The sequence below is a fragment of the Carassius auratus genome, unplaced genomic scaffold, assembly GCF_003368295.1.
Source record: "Carassius auratus strain Wakin unplaced genomic scaffold, ASM336829v1 scaf_tig00017137, whole genome shotgun sequence".
NCBI classification, from domain to species: Eukaryota; Metazoa; Chordata; class Actinopteri; order Cypriniformes; family Cyprinidae; genus Carassius; species Carassius auratus.
In genome coordinates, this window is record NW_020524746.1 from 1 (window position 1) to 25,392 (window position 25,392).

Here is a 25,392-nt window from a genome sequence, read left to right on the forward strand (position 1 = left end):
TGGCAGAATTCAGAATTAAAAAGATTTAAAAAAGTATTTGCATATCAAGGTAAAAGTATTAAGCAGTAACTGTTTCAGCGTATTTTAATAATGTAAAGCAACTGAAAATAACAAAAGAGTAAAAAAAATAAATGCCAGCAGACAGCAAGATCGATTCCCATCAATTCTCCTAACAGAACTTTTGACTTGACATTCAGTAACAGTTCTCACTCCAAACATCGACACAATCACACACACAAACACTCAAAATCGCTCAGGTCTGAATGAATTCATATTTTCCTCACATGCTCGCTCGACGCTGCTGCAATAAAAGTTTATTTCAGTAAAAATAAGCAAGAAAAGACGCATAAGTAGCTCCGAACACATGACAGAACTGAGTCTGTAAAATGTCGCTTAATCAATCTGTATAAAGTGTGTTTGTCGGTTGAGTAAATAAGAGAAATACCGTGAGCTGCTCCTCTCCTCAGAAGACTAGGTGCTGACTGAAACTAGTGATGATGTGTCGTTCGTGAACGAATCGTTCTTTTTGAACAAATCTTTTAGTTGAACGAATCGTTCTCGTAATCCACTGACTCATATTTCTCGTTCACTGAAGTTCCTCCTTCCTCCCTTTCACAACAGCGCATAGGCAGCTCGGTGAAGCGGGTATCTCTGTTGAACTGTTTCATCCCTGTCAAGATACTCAACCTTTCTAGTATGAGATGTGATGAAGCATGTGATTTGTTGAGATGAACGAATCAGTGAACGAATCTTTTGGTGAACGAACTTGAAAATGAACTGAAAGAATCATAATTTACACCACCAAACTTGAAACGAGATGAAGGGACCAGTGTTGCCAGGTACCAGGAAAATCTCCAGCCCCAAAATTAGTGCATTATTACCACCATCTGAACTGGAGTGTGGAGCATCATATATGTATGTGCATGTCATACTAAATAAATAATAACTTTCTGCATCTTTAAATATTTTTAACAAAGCATATCTAATATTCTAATTCCCTTTTAGGTTACTTAATATATCTTCTAACATCATGCTTCCATCTTCTTCTGTTACTTTATCTTCTAGCGTTTGTTGTTATATGCTGTACAATGCAACAGTACATGCTTCACAGTTTCAAAAATACCAATCCACAATCCATTCAGATGTTTCTTAATTGGGTTTAGATATCCATTTTATTGCTATTTTAATTCTTATTATTACAAACTCTTCTCATTTTATCAATCCCATGTCATTGTTAGGTATTCCAACTTCCATTTGAATTAGATGTCTTAGAGTCTTCTCTTCCTTCCAAAGATCCTACAATGCATTTATAAGAGCTTTCCTAATTCATATTTTTGCTATAAATACAGATTTAAAAAAAAAAAAAAAAAATATAATAATAATAAAAATATGTGGTTCTTCTCTCAATAACTATTTAATTTTGTGGAATAACTGTTTTCATAGTTTTCTGTATATTTTGAAACATCTGTAAATATACAGAATAACTCTTATTATTATTTGGTCATAATCCTGTTTCTTCACTTCAACTGTTAAATAAAGATCTAATAGGCTATAGGCATTAAAACTTCCATCGTGGAACTGATTCCGCTATTTCCTCTATACAATATTCTTAATATTATTTTGTCCATATTCCCAACTTTTTTTTTTAAAATATTGTTTTAGTAGGGTGTTCATTGTTGTGTCCCATCAAGATGCCCAGTATACCATTTTCAGTTGCTTCCGTGTTATTTCCAATGGTATTTCTCCCATTTCAACTTGCATGGAGACTGTAGGGTAAATTTTAAATGCCCCACAATATAATCTCAAATCTTTATTTATTGCAGACTGAACTTTCTTAACTGTATATGATACATTTATGCCTCTTTTCCAAACTGCCCCATAAAACAGTCTACCCAAAATATAATTAATCTTCTTCTTTGATGTTTATTGGCAGTTTGCATCCCAACTGATTGGTGCATTACTGCCACCCACTGGAATAAAGTATGGATCAGGATTTTGCTTGTAGGACAAAATAAACCATAAACACCAATAAAAACAAATAAACAATATAGGAATTAAAACAAAACAAATAAGTACAAAATCCATCAAAAAGACTACAGGTGCATCTCAATCAATTAGAATGTCATGGAAAATTTCATTTATTTCAGTAATTCACCTCAAATTGTTTAACTCGTGTATTAAATAAATTCAATGCACACAGACTGAAGTAGTTTAAGCCTCTGGTTCTTTTCATTGTGATGATTTTTGCTCACATTTAAGAAAAACCCACCAATTCTCCATCTCAACCAATTAGAATACTCCATAAGACCAATAAAAATGCTTTTAGTGACTTGTTGGCCTTCTGGAAAAGTATGTTCAATTACTGTACATGTACTCAATACTTTGACTGCCTCAATTCAGCATGGCATGGAGCTGATCAGTTTGTGGGTCTGCTGAGGTGGTCTGGAAGCCCAGGTGATTTGGCAGTGTAGCCAGGTGCCAAACCTGCTGGAAAATGAAATCATCAACTTCAAAAAGCTGGTTCGCAGAAGGAAGCATGAAGTGCTCCAAGATTTCTTGGTAAATGGGAGAAGTGACTTTGGTTTCCAAAAACACAATGGACCAACACCAGCAGATGACATTACACCCCAAATCATCAAGAGATTGTGGAAACTTAACACTAGCAACTTGGGCTTCTCCACCCTTCCTCCAGACTCTAGGACCTTGGTTTCCAAATGAAATACAAAACTTGCTCTCATCTGAAAGGAGGACTTTGGACCGCTGGGCAACAGTCCAGTTCTTCTTCTCCTTAGCCCAGGTAAGACTCCTCTGACGTTGTCTGTGGTTCAGCAAATTCCTTGAGACGTCTTTGTGTGGTGCTCTTGATGCCTTGACCCCAGCCTGAGTCCATTCCTTGTGAAGTTCCCTCAGATTCTTAAATTGATTTTGCTTGACAATCCACATAATGCTGCAGTTTTCTCGGTTGGTTACGCGTCTTTTTCTTCCACACTTTTTCCTTCCACTCAACTTTCTGTTACCATGTTTGGATACAGCACTCTGTGAACAGCCAGCTTCTTTGGTAATGAATGAACAGTGTGAACACTTGTAAGGTTTCTCTCCAGTGTGGGATCATCTCATGTGTTTTCAGATGTGATGAAACACTGAATCTCGTCACAATGTGAACACTTGTAAGGTTTCTCTCCAGTGTGAATCCTCTCATGCACTTTAAAATGGCTCGCTGAAATAAAAGTCTTTTCACACACAAAGCACATGTACTCTCTCACTCCAGAATGCATTTTCTGATGCACTCTTAAGTGTTCTGGACGTGAAAAATTCTTTCCACACAAATGACATGATGTGGCTTCTCCTGTTTATGAACTCCCAAGTGTTCTTCAGGTCTGAAGTTCTCATAAATGTTTTGCTGCATTGATCACATGAGTACAGTTTCTCTCCAGTGTGGATGTTCATGTGACTCCTTAGGTGTTAATGAGCATGAGAAACTCTTTCTGGCACTGATTACAAGTGAATGGTCTCTCTCCAGTATGAACACTCATGTGAACATCAAGACTCATTTTGCTTGTCAAACTCTTTCTACATTGAGTGCAGGTGAAACATTTCTTGGCTCTTCTTTTCTTTAAATCTTTATGTTTGGGTTTTTCCTCCACTTTTTACATGATTTTTCTCTTCAAATTCACCCCGTTCTTCTTTCTCCTCATTATCTTGAATCAGCTCTGAAATGATTATTGAACATGAAAATTAACCCAATATAACAGTGGAAAGTAAAACAATTGTATTACAATTTTTAAAAATCATTTTTAGAGCAATTTTATATATTATACTTACCTGAAACTTTCCATGAATGAGGTACATTGATCTTCAAATTGTTATTTTTAAAATATTATGTTTCTATAGGGAGAACTATTAAATATGTTCAACAACATAAAGGATCTGAGGATCCTAAAATACAAACTGTGTTTCATCAAGACAGCAACTTACAGATTTAGGTTAAATGAACATGTCGGTCTTACTTTTTCTTCTATTTAGAGGAGCATCAGCTATAACCATCCACACCAAAAGCTGCAGGAAAGCCCACAATTCAGCAGAAATTTCATAAAACATACCAAAGAAAAAAAAATATAATTAATGATAAGCCTATATAATCACAATAAAAAGAATAAGGACAAATAGATCATAACAGTCTGGGAGGTAAGAAGAATTATCCTTCATATTAAATGTTTTTCTTTTATCCTGAAATGTGAAGCAAATTATCTGTTTTATGAAGTTAAAAGTAAAATGGTAACAACAATATATTATTTTCATATGGGTCTGGGAGTGAATACTCACTCCAGTTTACAACCTGCTGGAAAAGACATCAAAAGTGAAGGAAGTTGGTCAAAAACCTACATTGTGCATCCTTTTTCGGTTGCAAAATGAGAGGTTTACACCCTTAACACCTTGCATTGCAAAGCAAAGTATACAAGCAGTGTCTCTAATTATCTTGCGTTCTTCTTAATGAGCAGAAACACCTGTTTCCTTTTTGGCTCACAGGATGTAAAAAGTCTATTCTCTCTTACAGACGCTGATGAGGACTTTCTGAGTTTAAAACCTCAACCTCCCCTCTTACAGTTTCTTACTTCTTTTGCTTTGGAGACTTTCTTCTGTATTTTTCCTTCTTCTCTTTCGTAATGTCTTCATCTTGTCTTCTTTGCAAAACTTGTACGGTTAAAGCGCTTGTGTCAGTTTCTTGTGACTGATTAGGAGAGAGCACTTCATTTACTGGATCTATTGCATTGGATACAACAGTTATGACATTTAATCCTTTACTACTTTTACTTTTTTATTATTTAATTATTCTCTCATTTATTTTTAATTATCTATTTAACGGATTCAATTATTTACAGTACCCTTCACTAATATTGGCACAATGTGAGCAAAGGCAGCTGTGAAAATAAATCTGCATCGTTTATCTTTTGATCTCTCAACCAAAAATGTTACCTTTGTAAACTGCACAATTGTAAATAACATATCTGTACATTAATTTAAACAACTAGCCTATAAGTTTTACCCCTTTACTTCTAGTGCATTTTTAATTTTCAGTTTTTCTTATATTAGTGTTATATTCCATCTCTACTGTGTAATTCTATGTATTTCTAATGTTCACACGTAGGAGGATGGCTTTATCTTCACAATTAAACGCTCAAATGTTTTAAATACTTGTTTGCAATGTGATTCATGCACAATTGACGATGCTCCTTAAATTTACAATAATCAATGACATTTTTGTGTAAAAAATGTTTAACTGGCTGTAGATTGTATTTCATAGTTTTATTTTTGTGTTTATACTGTAGACTAAAAACAATACTACTTTCTAACAGTTCTTGATGTACAGAAATGTTGCATAGGAACAAAAGGTCAAAAGGGTCTTGAAAGAATCTCAGTCTCTTGTCTTCTAGGTGGAAGAAGTCAGTCTGAGGAAGTCTTTAGCTCTTGAGTTTTATCATGGATTTACATGTGATGTTCATGCTGTGTGTCTCTTTGACCATTCATCTTGGTTACTTGACCCAAATTTGACAATCTCCTTCCCGAGTTGAATTATCAGTAATGTTCTTTTGTTTTAATGCTGCAAGCTGTTCAAAGCTGTGAAAGATTTGGTTGGTTAGACTTACTTCAAACTGGTGCTGGGATCTGATTTATGTTCATCCTTTTGTCTTGAGCCTCTGGAATTCAGCTCTTTGTGTCTCAACACTGTTCTGTTTGAATCTGAAATTGTCTGATTTGCTTTGATACACTACATTGTTGATACAATGAATAATACATTTAAAGGGGTCATCAGATGTAATAATAATCTGATAACGTTCAGGGTTCAGACACATTTTCTCAGTATAATTCTAGATTAAAAACATCTTTTTAGCCAAGCATTCACACAATGTATATTGTAACTTGATTCTTTAGCTATATCTGATCTTCTATCACATTTTCATTCTTTTGCATGGGTTGAACACATCATCTTTGCTTGTTTAGAATAGCAGCTACACTAGTTTCATCTCTATTTGCTTCTCACTTTCTGTCTCGGGACTTGCATGCTGAGGAAACTAGGAATTAGACAATCTTCAGTCTGGATGCCAACCCCCCAGAAGACGTTAACTCTGGAACAACATATAAAACCACCACATTTTTCTCACAACCTATAAAAAATGTGCAATAGATTGTATTTCATAGTTTTATTTTTGTGTTTATACTGTAGACTAAAAACAATACTGCTTTGTAACAGTTGTTCTTGATGTACAGAAATTTAGAATTTAATTTTATCTGCATATGGATTAAAAATCTGAATTGTTTCAAAATGTTTTACTAAACCTTGAGGTTCTTTGGAGTTTTGGTTGAGGCAAAGTATAATAAAGTGTAATGTGCTGAAAATAATAATAAATCTGATACAATTTTGACTTATCATGTGGTATATTAATTTTAAAATATGATTTTAAAAGGAATAAATAAAAAATGACCTTTGAAAATATAAAACATTTATGAAATCAAATTAACCCATTATTTTTTGTAATAATCAGCTCTTTTTTCTGGTTTAAAAACTAATTACCCAACTACCCAGCAGTTGAGTTAAAAACAACCCAATTAAACTTTATATTAAATTCACCAATTCAACTAGAATCTGGTGGTTTTACTTGTGTTGCCTTTGTTTTAAGGGAATTCATTTGGTATGGCATGGCTGCAGAAAGGGGTTTCTGTAGGTTGTTGATTGGTTGGAGTTCAGGAGTCATTGGAAGTGATGTCTTGGTCGTTGGCTGAAGGATGGTGTGGAGTCGAGTAGTTAAACTTACTGCAGAACGTTGATTGGTTGACTAGAATCATAACTTTTGCATGATACAAGGTGGATAAGGCGTCCCTCACTCGTTTTGCTCTGCTGTCCATGAGTGTTGGTCTTATTTACATCAGAGTGATTAAAAACACAAAAATTACAGTGTATTTATAATTTTATATTTTTCTGTTTGTGTGTGGTGAGCTGTCTTTGTCACATCATGGCACACCACACACTATAGGAGCAAAAAAAATAATAATCTTCATGTTTGTGGTCTTCAACATTTTGAATTTAAGATGTAAAAAAATCTGTAGGTGTGTACGCAGCATTAAACACACCCCGTACTGTTTCTCTTTGTACACTGATTAAACATAATGCGACATCGCCATTGTGGATCTTTGGATCATACATTATAAAGTGTCATAATATGCACACAATACAGAGTTTGGACATTTCATTCACTCCAAGTTTCAGCAAATAATGTGAGCTTTCGTTCAACACTAAACTTTCCATATCTTACATTTAACAGCACTATCTGCTAAAACCAATAAAACATTGGTTAAAGTTGCACTGATTACATTTTGAACACATCACAAAAATATAAAACATAAAACATTATTTGTGAATACAGTAACCCCTTCAGATTCCTCAAATGGTTGTCCTTTTTGAGATTATTTATTGAAATGTTCAGTTTTTAGAAAAATTCACAAGCAAGTCACAAGTCATGGGACACACTGTATGTTCCCTTTGTTGTGGTCCATTGATTATTGATGATTCCTGCAGGGTTGAAACTTGTGATCAGAGTTAATTAAATCACCTCCTTTTTAGGAGCTGGCAGCACAGCTGACAGGAAACCGTCTTAGGATGACGACGTCACGTGATTAGCTCATGACAAGTTTTCTGATGAGCACGGGTATTTTGGAACAGACGTCCTCTGTTGTGGAATCACGTTATCACTTCTCCTAATGCTGACATAGGTTTTTTGCCATTAGTTTCCGGTCCAGACAATTGTTCCCCTTTATTTAACCATTAATGGTGTTCAGATAGCAGATGGGAGAAAATAGGCTCTTTTAATTCAATTGGCAGAAGTAGCCACTTGTGCAGTTTGTTCTTGTGCTGTTGCTTGTTCACCGAGGTCTTACACTTTATTTACTTAATTAGAAAATTTTTATAAGCCTCTTACATGTTGTACTCATCCTTTTATAAGGGTTATTATTGGTCATTAAAACTGACATTTAACAAAAAATGTTCCATTCGTTCAACAAAAAGAGGCAGAGTTGTGCTTATTGTTGCGGCTCATTGTTATTCGTTACTTTCAGGCATACACCACATCTACCAAGTAAAGGTAATACTGGCAGTGGAAACAAGTCTGATCAGGGTTCCCCGTACCAAATTGTAATAGATTGTACTAGGGCTGCACGATGTGTTGTTTAAGCATCAATATCGCGATGTACGAATCCACGATAGTCACATCGCAGGATGTGCGATGTAGGCTGTTGTAGTTTATCAGTTATTCATTAACTGTATGGGCCAGCTGCTCCCCGGCCCTTGACGAATGTGATTCGCGGATTAATTAAACAGCTTAACCATCATAGAGTGAAAGTTTATCGTTGACAGGACTGAAAAACACATGCAAGTGAGACGAGAGAGACAGAGAGAGAGCGAGCCGTCTTCAAACAACGAGCGCTGTCTTGCTCTCTCACCCTTGCGCATAATTAATCAATTGACATGATGGTGTCGATATTTAAATAATTTAAAATGAGAATGTAAGTGTGCTCACCCCGTTTTTGTTTGTAAGAAAAAAATATTGCAGAAAAATAAAATACAGAAAACAGAAACATTACAGAACATTACATACATTACAGAAAAATTGCAATGTCATTTTTTCCCAATATCGTGCAGACCTTGACTGTACCATACAGCTCAGTGGAAACAAGCCATAAGGTTTTCATCTGGGTAAAAGTCTTTCCACACTGAAAGCAGGAGAAAGGCTTTTATGAAGAGTGAGTTACCAAATGAATCTTAAGTTGTCCTTTGTGTGTAAAACTCTTTCCACAATGAGATCAGCTGAAAGAATTCACCAGAGTATGAATTAACATGTGCTTTTTAAGGTTTGGTTTAAGTGTAAAACACTTTCCACACTGAGAGCAGCTGAAAGGCTTAATCCCAGTATGAATTAACATGTGATCCTTTAGACTTGATTTATATGTAAAACTCTTTCCACACTGAGAGCAGGAGAAAGGCTTTATCCCAGTATGAATTAACATGTGCCTCTTAAGGGTTGATTTAAACGTGAAAGTGTTTCCACACTGAGAGCAGCTGAAAGGTTTTTCTGAAGTGTGAGTTACCAAATGATTCTTAAGGTGTTCTTTCTGTGTAAAACCCTTTCCACACTGAGAGCAGCTGAATGACTTGATTCCAGCATGAATTAACATGTGCCTCTTAAGGATTGAAGTATTTTTAAAACTCTTTCCACACTGAGAGCAGGAGAAAGGTTTTTCTGAAGTGTGAGTTACCAAATGTTTTTTAATATGACTTTTCTGTTTGAAACTCTTTCCACACTGAGAGCAGCTGAAAGACTTGATCCCAGTATGGATTAACATGTGCCTCCTAAGGTATGATTTATGTGTAAAACTCTTTCCACATTGAGAGCAGGAGAAAGACTTTATCCCAGCATGAATTAACATGTGACCCTTAAGGCTTGATTTCTGTGTAAATGTCTTTCTACACTGAGGGCAGCTGAACGACTTTATCCCAGTATGAATTAACATGTGCCTCTTAATGTTTGATTTATTTTTAAAACTCTTTCCACATTGAGAGCAGGAGAAAGGTTTTTCTGAAGTGTGAGTTACCAAATGATTTTCAAGTTGACTTTCCTGTATAAAACTCTTTCCACACTGAGAGCAGCTGAAAGACTTTATCCCAGTATGGATTAACATGTGATCCCTCAGGATTCCTTTACTTATGAAACTCTTTCCACACTGTGGACAGGTGAAAGGCTTTATTCCAGCATGAATTAACATGTGATTCTTAAGGTATCCCTTACGTGTGAAACTCTTTTCACACTGAGAGCAGCTGAAAGGCCTCTTGACTTCTGTTTTTTGGTGCTGCGACTCAATGATTTTTCTCCATTGACATCATGATCTTTCTGATCCGGATACATCTCTTCCACCTCTTTTGTATCTTGTCTTTCTTCTTTAATTTTCATCAGACCTAAAATTAAATCAATATAAAGATGAAAATCAATTGGATATCTTTGAAAAATAAAAAGTGTGTAATAAGTGTGTGTGTACTTATTAAAACAATGTCAAAACTGTCCCCTTTTCACACAGATCCATGAAAATATCTAAAAACACTGTATTATGCTGCCAGACCAGTAGAATACGATGTTATTTTGTAAATAAACACTACACATGGACAGCTCCAGCAAACAGGGTTTTTTTTGATAGAGCTGCACCAATTGCAATTTTCTTGGCCGATTCAGATTTCCGGTCAAATTTATAGGTTAGTGTCATCTACCGAATTTTGCTAATTCTGACTTTTTTCCCCTAAAAGCTATAACTGACAGCATATTATATATATATATATATATATATATATATATATATGTATGTATGTATATATATATATATAATATATATATATATATATATATATATATATATATATATATATATATATATATATAAATAAATTTTCTTCAGTGCAAAGTTTTGTTTAAAAAAAAATTGTAATAGAACAAGAAAAAATAAATAAATGCAATACAATAAAGAGAGCTATTAAAAAAGTTTATCTGTTTAACAAAAGAGAAAGAAAATTACTTTCTGGTCTTGACTGAATATGTTTTATAACTTTAATGGTAATCATTAATTTGTATTTATTTTGATACAGTGACTACTACTCAAATTTAACTTAATTTACATTTGATTAATTTCTGTAGTATTTCTTACTTGAATAAAAACTTAACATGACAGACAGCAGCAGGAATATTGGACTGCGGTCCCTTTAAGAGTTTATCCACGGACCATTATACTGCTACTAGGGATGTCAAATTTCGATTATTTCCATGATCGATCGTCGTTTAAATTAACGATCAATTAATCGATTAATCGTTAACCATAATACTGCAAAATGCGTCTATTGCAGGCACGCAGTCAGCGGTATGACAGGATGTGCAAAAGCCACACACACACACAAAACGCTTTCTCACTTGAATTAAAGAGGTTTTAATCTGAATAAAATGCTAGTAGCAGGATTATAAAATGAATAGATGCGATTATGATCATTTGATAAAATGAAGAGAGCGCGCCATACTTTTGAGGTCATTTTACTTTGTTGACAGTTTCCAATCCTGCACGGAGAACGCTGAACGCGCATCTTTAAATGGTTTTGTGGTGCTCGTTGTTGTATTTTAAAGCACAATTGCAATGTTTTCAACTGACATTATTGTATAAAATTATCCGAAATGTGGAGCGCGTGTGACTGCGCTGCACATTAAGTGAACTACATCGGCGCTGCTGCACCAAAACACAGTTGCTCACATTAATTTGATCCTGCTGGATTCTGTCCTAGAAAATGTCAGATTTTTAAAAATCCGCCATACAGCGCATTAGATCATGACAGTGCATGCGTGCAGACGAGGATGAGCGAGCGCGGCTTTGGCTAGATTTATTTGGAGGTTATTGCTCATGTCTCATTCGGCACAAATCGAAATGTTTCCATATTCGCAATGTATTTGAATGTTAAACTATTATTTATAATGTAAACTAGGCTTGTACTTAACACGCATTTTCATATAGACGGAAAAGATGATCCTCTTCATATGAGCAAAAACGTCCTTGGAACAGCAGAGAGGACCGCTATACTACGGTCTATTTAAACTGAATGCTCCTGGAATGTGTCGGTCACAGCGCCTATTAATCGCTGTTTTGAATCCAGCAATTATTTATTTAGAAATGATAAGATCTGATTATGACAAGTGTGGTATAAAAGCTTTGTTTATTAGAGGAATAATAGGTTAACTGGAAAATGTTACATCGCGACCATGCTTTTGGACCCCATAGTCTTCATTTACGTGGCTTTGTCCTGGTTTGCCGGTTGGTCACGAATTTCCACAAATTCGGTATATTTAGGCATTGTTTCTTTTCCTAAATCTTCATAGTCTAACCCTCTAATTTCCCAGGTTTATTTTATTATCTTTCGCTTTTAATAACTGTTTTCGGATCTCTTACTGTGGTAAACATGGGAAGGGAAATTAAAGATTTCATGAATTAAGAATTCGTTCGATTTATTAATTTGTTCCCTTATTTCACTTAAATCATGGGTTATTTAGGGAACAAAATTAATGAAACATGGACAATTGCCACATTAATAATTTGTAGGAATGAATTAACAAGTTGTAGGAATGAATAGACTACCTGTCCTGTCACTGTGTCCCGCAGCCCTGCAAAGCGCACGATATAAAACAGTTATCTGATGAAATGATTAGTAACTACATTTCTATTGCATTTAATGTTGAAGAACTTTTATGTTGTTTCTATTTTAATGTACTTTAAAGTTTAAATCACATTAAAAGCTTAATTTGTACATTGTGAATGAATGATGATGCTTTTATATATCGTCACCGTCACTCACAGCCGCTCGCATGTGTTGAGTGCGCATGAGCCGCACGCAGCCCAACATTGAATCGGTTAACCGACCATCAATAGCCTTAATCGATTGCATCTCTTATCGACAATTAATCGATCATCGATTAATCGTTGACATCCCTAGTCTAAACATTTCATCCATTGTTATTAAGGACTTAGCATTATCTGATCACTTCTGTATTTTCTTTGATATATTGATCTCTGCTACCACTGAATCTAGATCTGTCTCTGTCAGAAGGAGATGCATAAACGAGAACACAAGTGTACTATTTATGGAGGCTATATCTTTAACACCAAGCATTTCTGCAGACTCTGTTGATATTCTCCTTGATTCCTTCAACTCAAAAGTTAAGAATGTTATTGATGATATTGATCCAATAATAGTCAGTAAGAAAACAAACAGACAGAAATCAGTTTGGAGAAGATCAACAGCAGTTCAGACTATGAAAAGACAATGCAGAAAAGCCGAGCGAATGTGGAGGAAGACGAAACTTGAAATTCACTATAGCATCTATAAAGAGAGCCTTCATGCTTTTAATGTGAAACTAGCCACAGCTAGACAGAATTTCTTCTCAAACTTAAACTTAAATAACACTCATACTCTTTTTTTTCATCCACTGTTGAGAGACTGACAAACCCCCCAAGTCAGATTCCAAGTGAAATGCTCTCAGACAGCAAATGCAATGAGTTTGCTTCTTTCTTTTCTGAGAAGATCATAAATATCAGGAAAGCGATTAGCACATCCTCAAGTAATGCAGAGGTCAGACAGATTCGGCCAAAATATCAAAATGATACTATGTCTATTCTTGAAACAATTGATAGCAAAATTCTGGAAGACATAGTTCAACAACTAAAATCGTCAACCTGTTGTCTTGACACACTTCCCACCTCTTTTTTCAAAAGTGTGCTTGACTGCTTAAAAGCAGATCTTTTAGAAGTGGTGAATACCTCACTTCTTTCAGGGACATTTCCAAACTCCCTAAAAACTGCAGTTGTTAAGCCCCTCCTGAGAAAAGACCAATCTTGATAACACAATTTTGAGCAATTTTAGACCAATATCTTATCTTCCTTTTATAGGCAAAATTATAGAAAAGGAATTTTTTAATCAGCTGAACAAATACTTAAATTCAAATGGATACTTGGACAATTTTCAATCTGGTTTCCGACCGCATCACAGCACAGAGACAGCACTCATTAAGATAATAAATTATATTCACTTAAATTGTGACTCTTACAAAATATCGGTGCTGGTATTGCTAGATCTCAGTGCTGCATTTGACACTGTAGATCATAACATATTACTAGAGAGACTGGAAAACTGGGTCTGGCTTTTTGGGATGGTACTCAAATGGTTCAGATCATACTTAGAAGGGAGAGGCTATTATGTGAGTATAGGAGAGCATAAGTCTAAGTGGACGTCCATGACATGCGGAGTCCCACAAGGCTCAATTCTTGCACCACTCTTGTTTAGCCAAGTCAAATAATGAGAAAGAACCAAATTGCTTACCACAGCTATGCTGATGATACCCAGATTTACCTAGCCTTATCTCCAAATGACTACAGCCCCATTGACTCCCTCTGCCAATGCATTGATGAAATTAATAGTTGGATGTGCCAGAACTTTCTTCAGTTAAACAAGGAAAAAACTGAAGTCATTGCATTTGGAAACAAAGATGAAGTGTTCAAGGTGAATGCATACCTTGACTCTAGGGGCCAAACAACTAAAAATCAAGTCGGGAATCTTGGTGTGATTCTGGAGACAGACCTTAGTTTCAGTAGTCATGTCATAGCAGTAACTAAATCAGCATACTATCATTTAGAAAACATTGCAAGAATTAGATGTTTTGTTTCCAGCCAAGAATTGGAGAAACTTGTTCATGCCTTTATCACCAGCAGGGTGGACTATTGTAATGGGCTCCTCACTGGCCTTCCCAAAAAGACAATTAGACAGCTGCAGCTCATCCAGAACGCTGCTGCCAGGATTCTGACTAGAACCAGAAAATCTGAGCATATCACACCTGTCTTCAGGTCCTTACACTGCCTTCCAGTTACATTTAGGATTGATTTTAGAGTACTTTTACTCGTATATAAGTCACTAAATGACCTAGGACTGAAATATATTGCAGATATGTTCACTGAATATAAACCTAACAGAGCACTCAGATCACTAGGATCGAGTCAGTTAGAAATACCAAGGGTTGACACAAAACAAGGGGAGTCCGCCTTTAGTTACTATGCTGCCCGCAGTTGGAAACAGCTTCCAGAAGAGATCAGATGTGCTAAAACACTAGTCACATTTAAATCTAGACTCAAAACCCATCTGTTTAGCTGTGCATTTATTGAATGAGCACTGTGCAATGTCCGAACAGATTGCACTATATTTTCAGTTTTATTTATTTATTTATTTATTTTTATCATTTTCTAACCGTTTTTAAATGTTTCAATCATTTTCAAAGTTTTAAAATTGCTTGTTTTATTTTTATTTTTTTTCTTCATTATTATTTTACTTTCTTTTATGTAAAGCACTTTGAATCACCATTGTGTACGAAATGTGCTATATAAATAAACTTGCCTTGCCTTAGAAAGATAGTATGCCATGTGCACTTTAAGTTGATTACATATATTTTAATTTAATAATTTAATGTTAATAAAAAAAAGACTAAACGTATGTTTATTTGTCTTGGCCTTTTTCTATTCTTTTCTTTATTTTTTTTTTGCTGATCCGAAAAATTATCCGATCCATATGAGGATGAGCGAGGTCGGGTTTGACTAGATGTATTTGGAGGTTATTGCTCACGTCTCGTTCTGCATATATCCAAATGTTTCTATACTGGCAATGTATCTGAATGTTAAACTAAAATATTTGTTTATGTAAACCATACGGAAAAGATCATCCTCTTCACATGAGCAAAAACGTGCATAACAGCAGAGTATTTAAATAGACCAGTGTAACCTTTTATATGTTTGGTTGAGTGTATTTTATTTTAATAATGAACAGACTGCAAAGTTTGAAATTAGAATGCACTTGTTCTGTGTCATTTATAGCAAACACAAATGTTGCTGGTTGCTAGTGTGTTTGCAGCACTACTGTTATTTAATTTTTTTATATTTTTCAGATAATTGTTTTTTATTTCTAACATTGTGTGTATTTAAATGTATATTTAAATTTACATTTATGTTCCAACAAACCTGAGAAATTCTACTTGATAAATGCTGTAAAACTTTTATGTAAATGATTGACTTTATTTGAAAGTCAGTGCTCAATAAATGATGATAAGTTTAGAAATGCTGTGCATCCACTAATTTTTAGTGTGATATTTTACCATGCAAATGAAGGGGAAAACTTCACGATATCGGCCCTAAAAATCGGCAGTACATATCGGCCGACCCTGACCTCTTGTTCGGGAAGCAGACACACTTTTTTTTAATGTGACAACGTGTTTACGTCACCCACAAATCGGAAGGAGACACAAGTGCTGCGTCCGAAGTCGCATACTGCAAGGAGTCAGCAGTGTTTTGATTTGAGGGTGCGGGCAAACGTGAAGAGAACGTTGTGGTGTGTGTCCATTGCAAGATAGAGGTGGCATACCACAACTAGGGCCCTATGATTTCCGCGATGCAGAAAACGCGGAGGGAATCGAGACATAAAAACGTATTTTACAGTTAAACGCAGAATGGCACGGAATTTGCCAAATTTTTTAATGAATTAATCAAAAATAGGTCATTGCAATTACATCACGATATGGACTAATATCTGTAAATATTAAGCCGGAACAGTCTATTTAAATATGAATCCTGCATGTTCTATGTGTCTCTCTTAATGAATGGAGCAGAAGCGCGAGTTCCTTTATCACGCACACTAAAGCACGTGTGGTGCTCAAGTAATTTCAGCGTCTGCTGTCTCACTAAATTAGGACATGAACACATGAGTAACATCTCCAGAACTGCTCTGACAGTCACTGCATGAGCATTTGACCGTTTGATTTGAGTAAAACTAGCGTCACATCACATACACAGAACTGTAAAGGTACGTCAGCAGAATGTACATAGCCTACTACAAAAAAAAAAAAAAATTCAAACATTATTTTTTAAGGTTTAATCACACAATGGACCCGGTTTATTCCATGTTTTTTTAATAGTTAATCGCCTTTGTTTTCCAAAAAGTTAAGTTTGCCTAATTTTCAATAATTAAAATATAAATTAAATTAATGTTTAATGTGTTTAATGTGCATCTCAGTAGGGCTGCAACTAACGATTCTTTTGATAATCGATTAATCTGTCGATTATTTTTACGATTAATCGGTTTATGTACTTATATTTTAGTTTTTTCCATTTTTTCCCCAAGTAAATTATTAATAAAGGGTCTTTATCATTCAGCATAGATTTTTAAGAGATTTTAACCATTTTGCATTGTCATATCCTCATCAAAAATATACCTGGAGTTGTTTTATTATGTTAGTAATCCTTTGTCGAACTCTTCTGCAATCAAAACACTGACCCATACTCTAGCAAAATTCACAAGGAGATTTCAAATATTGTTTTCACCATGGCAGTCCTTAGAGCTCCTAAAGTAGTTTAACATCCCAAACAAAGCTTAAGGAATCTTTGAGAACATATTTTCACGAAGTATAAGGATAAAACAGAATAAAATTGCAGTGCATTGTATTTTATTATTTACTGGGAAAAAGCTTTATAGCTTATGCTGTGAAATTGTAAACAATCCTTCGAAAAAAAGTGCCAATGGCATGAAACCTGAATGGAACTCACAATTTAAAGTAAAATCCATCAGAAGGTTGTCCAGAAAAAAAAAATTGGGACACACACAAAAAACCTTCTGTGTGAAAAAGAGCAGTGAATACTTAGAAAAGAAGTGCATTTTAAATAGTGATCGACCGATGTATCCGTTTACCGATATTTTTCCCGATATTTAAGCAATTTTCCATAATCGGGTATCGGTTTTGTAATATCGGATTCGCCGATTTACGGCGCCATCTTGTGGCCGTTTTGAGATTTCCGCCATTGCAGCCCGGGCGTCTGAGGAGATCAGTCAACAACAACTCAGTGCACAGGTAAATTATATGTTCTACTTGGTTTGCTTTAATTAATCAACTTTATTTAACATAAAAGACATGCACAAATGAGATCTGAGACATAAATTCCTGATATAGTTAATTTATGCAGCTTGTTTCTAAACAATTGAGACGAACTCATTGAGTCACGTAGTGTAATTCGTCATGTCCTGCCCCAATAAAGACGTATCTTTACATGAATTAAATAAAACAGACATGAATGAGTGCATGTTGAAAATAAAAGCGCTGAATTTAATTCTCTATCTGTTGTATTTGATCACCATTAGTCTAGAAGAGAAAGTTCGTTCATATTGCTTAGCAACTGACGGATGATCTGGAGGCTTAAGCACGGCGACTGAATGAAACTTTTGACAAGATTATCTTGTTTAAACACCCTAGATTATATTATCATTTACTACATAGCAATTATTTCGCTAATACACATATAAATATACCGCTTTGTGGAAATTATTTATTTATTATCTCCATGCGCGATCGCGGTTGATTAAGTTATAGTCAAACAGCACTTGGTCAGTTGGCATTTCATGATTTAACGTTAGATTAAATTAAGATCATAAAATGCCAACTGAAAAGAGCTGTTTAACTTTATATAGTCTCGGGAAAAAAAAGTTCGTTCATATTACTCAGCACCTGACTGGGTTGATAATCAGGAAGCCTCAAGCACGGCCACTGCATGAAATTTTTGACAAGATTATCTCGTTTAACCCCCCTAAATTATAGAATCATTTGATTTACTACATAACCATTATTTAGTTTACAGGTTACTCTTCATTTTGAAGGCTCAAAGTAAAGTACTCCCACTTCCCGCTGAATGCTGCAGAGACGCTGTTCGGGAAGCACGTGACATAAAACGAGGCCAGCTATTGGCTATTCGCTACTTCACCTGCTGTACTGGCTGAGTAAAACCTCCGGTGGCTCATTACTGCCACACTTTGGTCACCGCAGATTTGAAATATGCACGAAATGAGCCGCTTATGGCAAATAAAATTTATTTAGCGACGAATCGATTACTAAATTAGTTGACAACTATTTTAATAATCGATTTTAATCGATTAAATCGATTCGTTGTTTCAGCTCTACAACTCAGAAAATGTTTTATTTAAAACCCCAACTGAATTGCACTTAAATGCACCCAATTCATCTGTTAACTTTGTCATTGTTCACAGTACAAGTACAGAGAAACAATAGGTACTAATCAAAGGTTTCTTTTTGATGTATGCATTGCATTCTAAGCATTTAAAAAATAAAAAACGAAATGTTTCTAAAAAGGAAACTTAGTTGTTCATTTTAAGAGACCCAGGAGTCTTATTTTCTCGGCAAATACGGACAGTCCGAAAAAAAAATTCTCAACTCCACTGTAAAACAGCAGTCTCTTGATGACGAAAGTCTTCAAACACTCTTATGTGAGTTGGAGGCAATAATCAATAGTTGGCCCATCACTAAAGTGTCCAATGACCCAAACAACCTGGAGGCCCTCACTCCAAACCATTTGCTACTTCTGAAAGTAAAACCATCCATGTCCCCTGGGGTTTTTGATAAAACAGACTTATATTCCAGACGTAGGTGGCGCCAAGTTCAGTATATGGCTGACTTATTTTGGAAGCGCTGGGTTAAAGAGTACCTATCAGACTTGCAAGAAAGACAAAAATGGCAAAGCCTAATGAAAAATCTAAAGCCTGGGGACACTGTGTTGATTGCTGTTGATTCTGCACCGCGAAACTCTTGGGCAATGGGTCGTGTGCTATAAACATTCACAGACAACAAGGGTCTTGTGTGGCAAGCCCAAGTGAAAACCAACACGATAACTATTTTAAGTCCTGTTACTAAGCTTTGTTTACTTTGGAGGCAGATTTGTAGTCTTATTTGAAGGATCTGTTTATTGCCTAATTTCAGGTTACCATCACATTGAAAGTTTTCTTTTTGATTCAGTCAAGACTATGTTATCTTTAAGAAATTTGGTATAAATTTAGTAATTGTTTTGTTGAAAACAAATGTAATTAGGGGCTGGTATGTAAGAGCCAATTTACTGTAACATGTAGAGCTGACACAACTAATCGATTAGTTGCTAAACAACTTTTATTTGTAAGCGACTCATTCTGTGCATATTTTAAATCTGCACTGACTAAAGTGTGGCAGTAATGAGCCACAGCAGGTTTTATTCAGCCAGTACAGCAGGAGAAGTAGCGAACAGCCAATAGCTGGCCTCGTTTTATGTCACGTGCTTCCCGAACTGCGTCTGCAGCATTCAGCTAGATGGTGAAGGCAGACGTCAGTGGAGTAAGCTTGAGAAAGAAAAAGAAAGAAAAAGCGGAAGATAAAACTAATCAAACGAACTCATCCAAAGTGTGGGAGAACTTTACTTTGAGCCTTCAAAAAAGAAGAGTAACCTGTAAACTCTGCACTACTGAACTGTTTAAGACTTATTTGTGCAGATTCTCTGTACTGCAAATGTTTTCTGTTTTTTTCTTATTCTTCGTGAAAATATTTTCTGAAAGATTCCTTAAGCTTTGTTCGGGATGTTAAACTATTTTAGGAGCCCCAAGGACTGCCATGGTGAAAACATTATTTGAAATCTCCTTGTGAAATTTGGGAGTATAGGTCAGTGTTTTGATTGCACAAGAGTTTGACAAAGGATTACTAACACATAATAAAACAAAACTTCAGGTATATTTTTGATGAGGATATGACCATGCAAAATGGTTAATATCTCTAAAAAGTCTATGTTGAATGATAAAGACCCTTGGTTAATAATTTAATTGGAAAAAATGGGCAAAACTAAAATATAAGTACATAGATTAATCGATTAATTGTAAAAATAATCGACAGATAAATCTATTATCAAAATAATAATTTTGCATCCCTAGTAACATGTAAATAATTTTTATATTAACTGTTAGCCTAGAGTGTTGATTTGCAAGTAATAACTTCTGTAACTTTCTCTGAGAGCTTATTTTGGTATTTTCTATGTATAGGTTTCTTGCTGTAATTTGTGGATAAAACTTGTGTTTAAACGTTTAAGGAATCTCGAGTTAAAGTAATTTCAAAATGCAATGTCATAGGATTTAAGAACAAACTGGGTTTTGTAAATTTGTGTTTTGATTAAACTCACATTTGTTACAAACCTTTTTGTCTGACTTTTGTGACAAGTACCCATTTTTACCTGCCACGTTAAATGGATCCAGGACTATGCACCTACACTGTGGGAATGATTTAATGCACAGTACAAGCAGTTTTTGACTGGAGCGGATGAGACGTGTGTGAGGTAATCATTATTATTAGTAATCATTCTAATAATTGTTAGATTAATCGATTATCAAAATAATCATTTGTTGCAGCCCTAGTTCCCTGCAGAAACATTCAAATAAAGATGTCCATGCCGCATGTTGACTTGAAACGTACAGTGTTCATACTAAATGACATCATTGCCTTTAGAAGTTTAATCCAGCCGTATCGTGACTCTTGTCTTTCTGTTCCCAAATGTAAGACCTCTTAAAATTATAATTAAGACATTTTTTATAACATTTAATGTATTTAAAACTTTTTATGGCCTTAAGCTTGATACAACTCAACTTTGGGTTTTTTCAGGACTTGCGGGAGAGCTGTATTTAAGGTAGTCCCTCAGGCTGAGTGCTGAACTTTCGCTGTATATGTATATTAACGTATATGTAAATAAACATGTAAACAATTATTAAAAATGAGTAAAATAAAACTTTGAAAAAGGTAAACCTCACATTTCAGCCTTTAAATTAAGAAAAGTTATATGTCAAAATTATAATTGCTTAATAAACCTCCATGATCATAACTGCATTGCTATTAAGAAGACTTCCTTTAGCAGTTCTCAATTCCAGTAATATTGGACGTGTTATAATAGGCCACCTAATAAAAATGATAATAACACGTTATAATAATTAACTTAATACCATAATAGGAGAATTAGCCTAATACAGTCTTTACTACTATTGATACACAACAGTTATGCGTGGGTTGATCCAAAATGAGGATCCAGAATGACGGTAATGAGTCATTCAAAAATATTTTCAATGATATTCGGGTCGCGGTCGGTCAGGTCCTAGTACTAGACAAATTTTTAAAATACATAGAACTACACTTTTTTTGGCCGAATAACTGGCATGAAGATGACGTAGAGATGGAGGTGGCAAAGAAGACTGCATGGGGAGAAACAGCGATGTTTTTGGTAAAACATGATTTTGACGAAGAAAACTCTTTTTAAAAGATTTTCGTTTTGTATAAATTGTATCTTAATTTTGATCAATGTTTTATCAATCAGTTGCCCGTATTTAATAAATAAGAAGCAAATATATAGCCTAGCAGACAATGTAATAAGGCGCCGGCACGATCACTTGTGAACTAAACTCAGTGTGTGCCTCACAGATTTGAGAAATATAGGCTATTTATTACAGACAGCTTGAAATGTCTTCTTTTAAACTAAAATATTCAAACCAAAATAAACGGGCTACTCTCTGATGATTTAATCCATATGAAATGTGCATTTCTCTCTGGCGTTCATGGCGAGTCCACATCGTCAACTTGATCTTTGCAGCGACACAGAAAACACCAGTTTATTACTAAACAATTAAATGACTCCTTGCATATTTTCAGAAACATACAAATAGACATAGCCAGACTAGACTATTTTAGTACAAATTATGAGCTTACTGTCGATTTTTTAATAATTCTTGACAAAATTATAATATATTAAGTTTTGTTGAGTTTTTTTGTTGTTGTTGTTTTTGCCTAGTTTGTCAAAATAAAGTTTTTAGCAATGCATATTACTAATAAAAAATTAAATTAAATTAAATTAAGTTGTGATATATTTATGGTAGGAAATTTACAAAATATCTTCATGGAACATGATCTTTACTTAAAGCTGCGGTAGGGAACTTTTGACGCTCTAGCGGTTAATAAACAGAACTGCTTGCGTCTTGCGGAAGAACATCGTAGCCGGAACTACTTCTCTCTGTTTATGTCTATGAAGAATCACAAAGGTACTGGGTTACTCCGCCGCGGTACCCCCGAAGCAATCTAAAATAGTCCGAATATAAACACTTATTGTAGGTGCACCCTAGTGATTCAGGACAAGCTAAAAACACGGTTTGGAAAATGGATTCATGGTGTACTCGCTAATTATGTACATTTTTCTAAATTTTGAACACAAAAAAAGTTACGGACCGCAGCTCTGATTGGTAGAGTTGTTCCGATTCCGATACTAGTATCGGAAATATCTCCGATACCACAACAAATTCTGGCATCGGCATCGGCGAGTACATGAACCCATATACCGATCCGATACCATTTTCTTAAAAAAGACCTAGTTATGACCGCAAGCTTTGCCTAACCGCTGCACGGTTCTTCTTCGCTGCTCAAAATGCATTGAAAACACAGGAAGTTGTGCTGTGTTGCCACAAGCAACCCCTGTTTAGAGCAGCGAAGAAGAAATGAAAACGCGTTAGCAGCCCTTATCTATATATGACTGGATCACTCATCACATTCTAAACTGCCAAAAGACAGTGAAGCCGCTACTATATTATAGATCAGTGGTTAGCAGTATGTCTCTGTAGTACCGGTAGTTACAGACTCTCGAGTATATTCAGTACCGGCAACTGCCTTCAGTCGCTTCCGTGTAAGTCAAAACGCAGGGCTCCAGACAGTAGCCGAATATATACTAGTGTCTGTGAATATTAAACTGCAAAATACTATTTAAATATTACTCCCGCAAAATCTACATCTCTGTGGGTGACTGGCACAGATGCGCGAGAGCTCGCTGTTTTGTAGTCTCTGCTGTGTGTCATGAGGACACGAACGCATAAACCGTCACTTCATGAGAATTTACCGTTTCATTTGAGAATACTGTCATATCATAAACACAGACACTCAAAGATCTTCATGGCAGCCCATTAAAATAAATGTTTGGTTTACATGAGTAAATTGACAATATATAAAGCTACTGTTGTAGCCTACAGTAATAATAATACATCTCTATAATAATAATAATTATGCCTAGATGGTTGCTTGTTTTTTACTTGTTTTTTACTTGTTAGAGATTATCTGATTAATAGATCTTTTTTTATATTCCTAGACTTATTTGTTGCAGTTTTTTTATACAGTTATATTGTAAAACTTAAATACCTTTTTTAGTTTGCGGTGTTAGATTTTTGGCTGCATTTGAAGTTCTTTTTTGCATAAGAAAATAAATAATACTGTCAAATTCATGTTAGATAATAAAAATACTGTAATAAATACAGTAGTTCACCATGTATTTGTTCATGTTTTATTGAGGGATCTGTCTGAAGCACACCATAAAAAAATTCTAGCAATTTACACAGGGCTAGTAGTATATACAGCTGTATATACAGAGATACACCCAGGTATCGGATCAGTACTCGGTATCGGCCGATACCCTGAGCCCAGGTATCGGAATCGGTATCGGGAAGAGAAAAAGGGTATCGGAACATCTCTACTGATTGGTTATTTTTTTTATTGGGAGCGATGGAGTTTCTGCAAATGGCAATAGGGGCACTGGGAGGAGCCAGAGGAGCTTGATTTTTTTCACAGATTATCTGTCTCATATTCTACTGTCAGGACATAATGACAGGTTTAATAAATATGTAAAAAATATTTTTTTTTACTAAAGTTCCCTACAGCACCTTTACCATCCTAATGACTTTTTGACATAAAAGACAAATTGATAATTTTGACCAATACAATTTATTTTTGGCAAATATACCTGTGTTACTTATTACTGCTCCTGGGTCACATATATTTCACGGTAAAAGTCTGTTTGCAAAGCCTGCTGCAAAACTGCTAGTGAATTAAGGTGAATTTACAACGGATTTAAAACTGATTTACAGTGATTTACAACTGATTTAAAATAACCACAGTCCTATAGGGACTCACTTAAAATCTGTTTTATACTAGCGTAGAAAAAATATAGTCTCACACGCTCTGAGTTCAACAGTTGTATGATTAAATAATTATTAAAGACAATCAACAATTAAAGAATAATTAAATCTCCTCAGTGTCTATTCACTCACATTTCGATAAGAAATTTAAAACATGGATTTGAGACATTTTAATGATAGTTAAGGTCTTATTTTTACAAAAACGATCTGTGAATGTACCACAAATATTCATTAAAGATTAACGAAGAATAAACACCTACCTCGTTCCTCGTGTTTTATTCCCCAGGTTTCTGGTTCCTCGTGTTTTATTCTCCAGGTTTCTGGTTCCTCTTCTTTTATTCTCCAGGTTTCGGTTTCCTCGTGTTTTATTCTTCGGGTTTCTGGTTCCTCATGTTTTATTCTCCAGGTTTCTGGTTCCTCCTGTTTTATTCTCCGGGTTTCTGGCTCCTCGTGATTTATTCTGCAGGTTTCTGGCTCCTCGTATTTTATTCTCCGGGTTTCTGGTTCACTCGTGTTCTCTCCACTCTCTTCTTTAACAAACTCCATCTTCACAGCAGCAGATCTCAGGTCAGATGATACTCCTCCAGATATTCCTGCTTGCTTCAAAACTTAGTCTCGACTGTGAGGACCAGAATATTACAGGTATTTATTGACCTGATTCAAAAACGTTATTTATCTATTTAAAGAAACTTTTCTAACAGCATCACGACAGAACAACAGAGAGCGCGGTGAAACTAACCTTCTTCCTTTGAGGTATAATGGTGTTTGGCAAATAAATGTGTTTAGCGCCACCCGCTGGACTGGAGAGTGAAGCGGTGAGAGGAAGGTAATAATACGGGGAAAATGTTGGACAATACGAGACTCTTTTATTATTATTATTATTAACCAGAAACCAGAAATATACAATGATAAACAGAAATGTACATATTAATGCACAGATAAAA

General features: G+C 35.2%; 1 protein-coding gene across 1 annotated transcript; it reads right to left on the reverse strand.

The window, feature by feature from the left end:
* Nucleotides 1-8,570: 8,570 nt before the first annotated feature.
* Nucleotides 8,571-24,769, reverse strand: LOC113075542 (gastrula zinc finger protein XlCGF57.1-like). The gene is made up of 2 exons (XM_026248219.1): nucleotides 24,709-24,769; nucleotides 8,571-10,003 (listed from the first exon to the last, which is right to left on the reverse strand). The coding sequence occupies exon 2, from the start codon at nucleotides 9,811-9,813 to the stop codon at nucleotides 8,854-8,856; it is 960 nt and encodes a 319-aa protein (XP_026104004.1). The 5' UTR covers nucleotides 9,814-10,003; nucleotides 24,709-24,769; the 3' UTR covers nucleotides 8,571-8,853.
* Nucleotides 24,770-25,392: the final 623 nt, after the last annotated feature.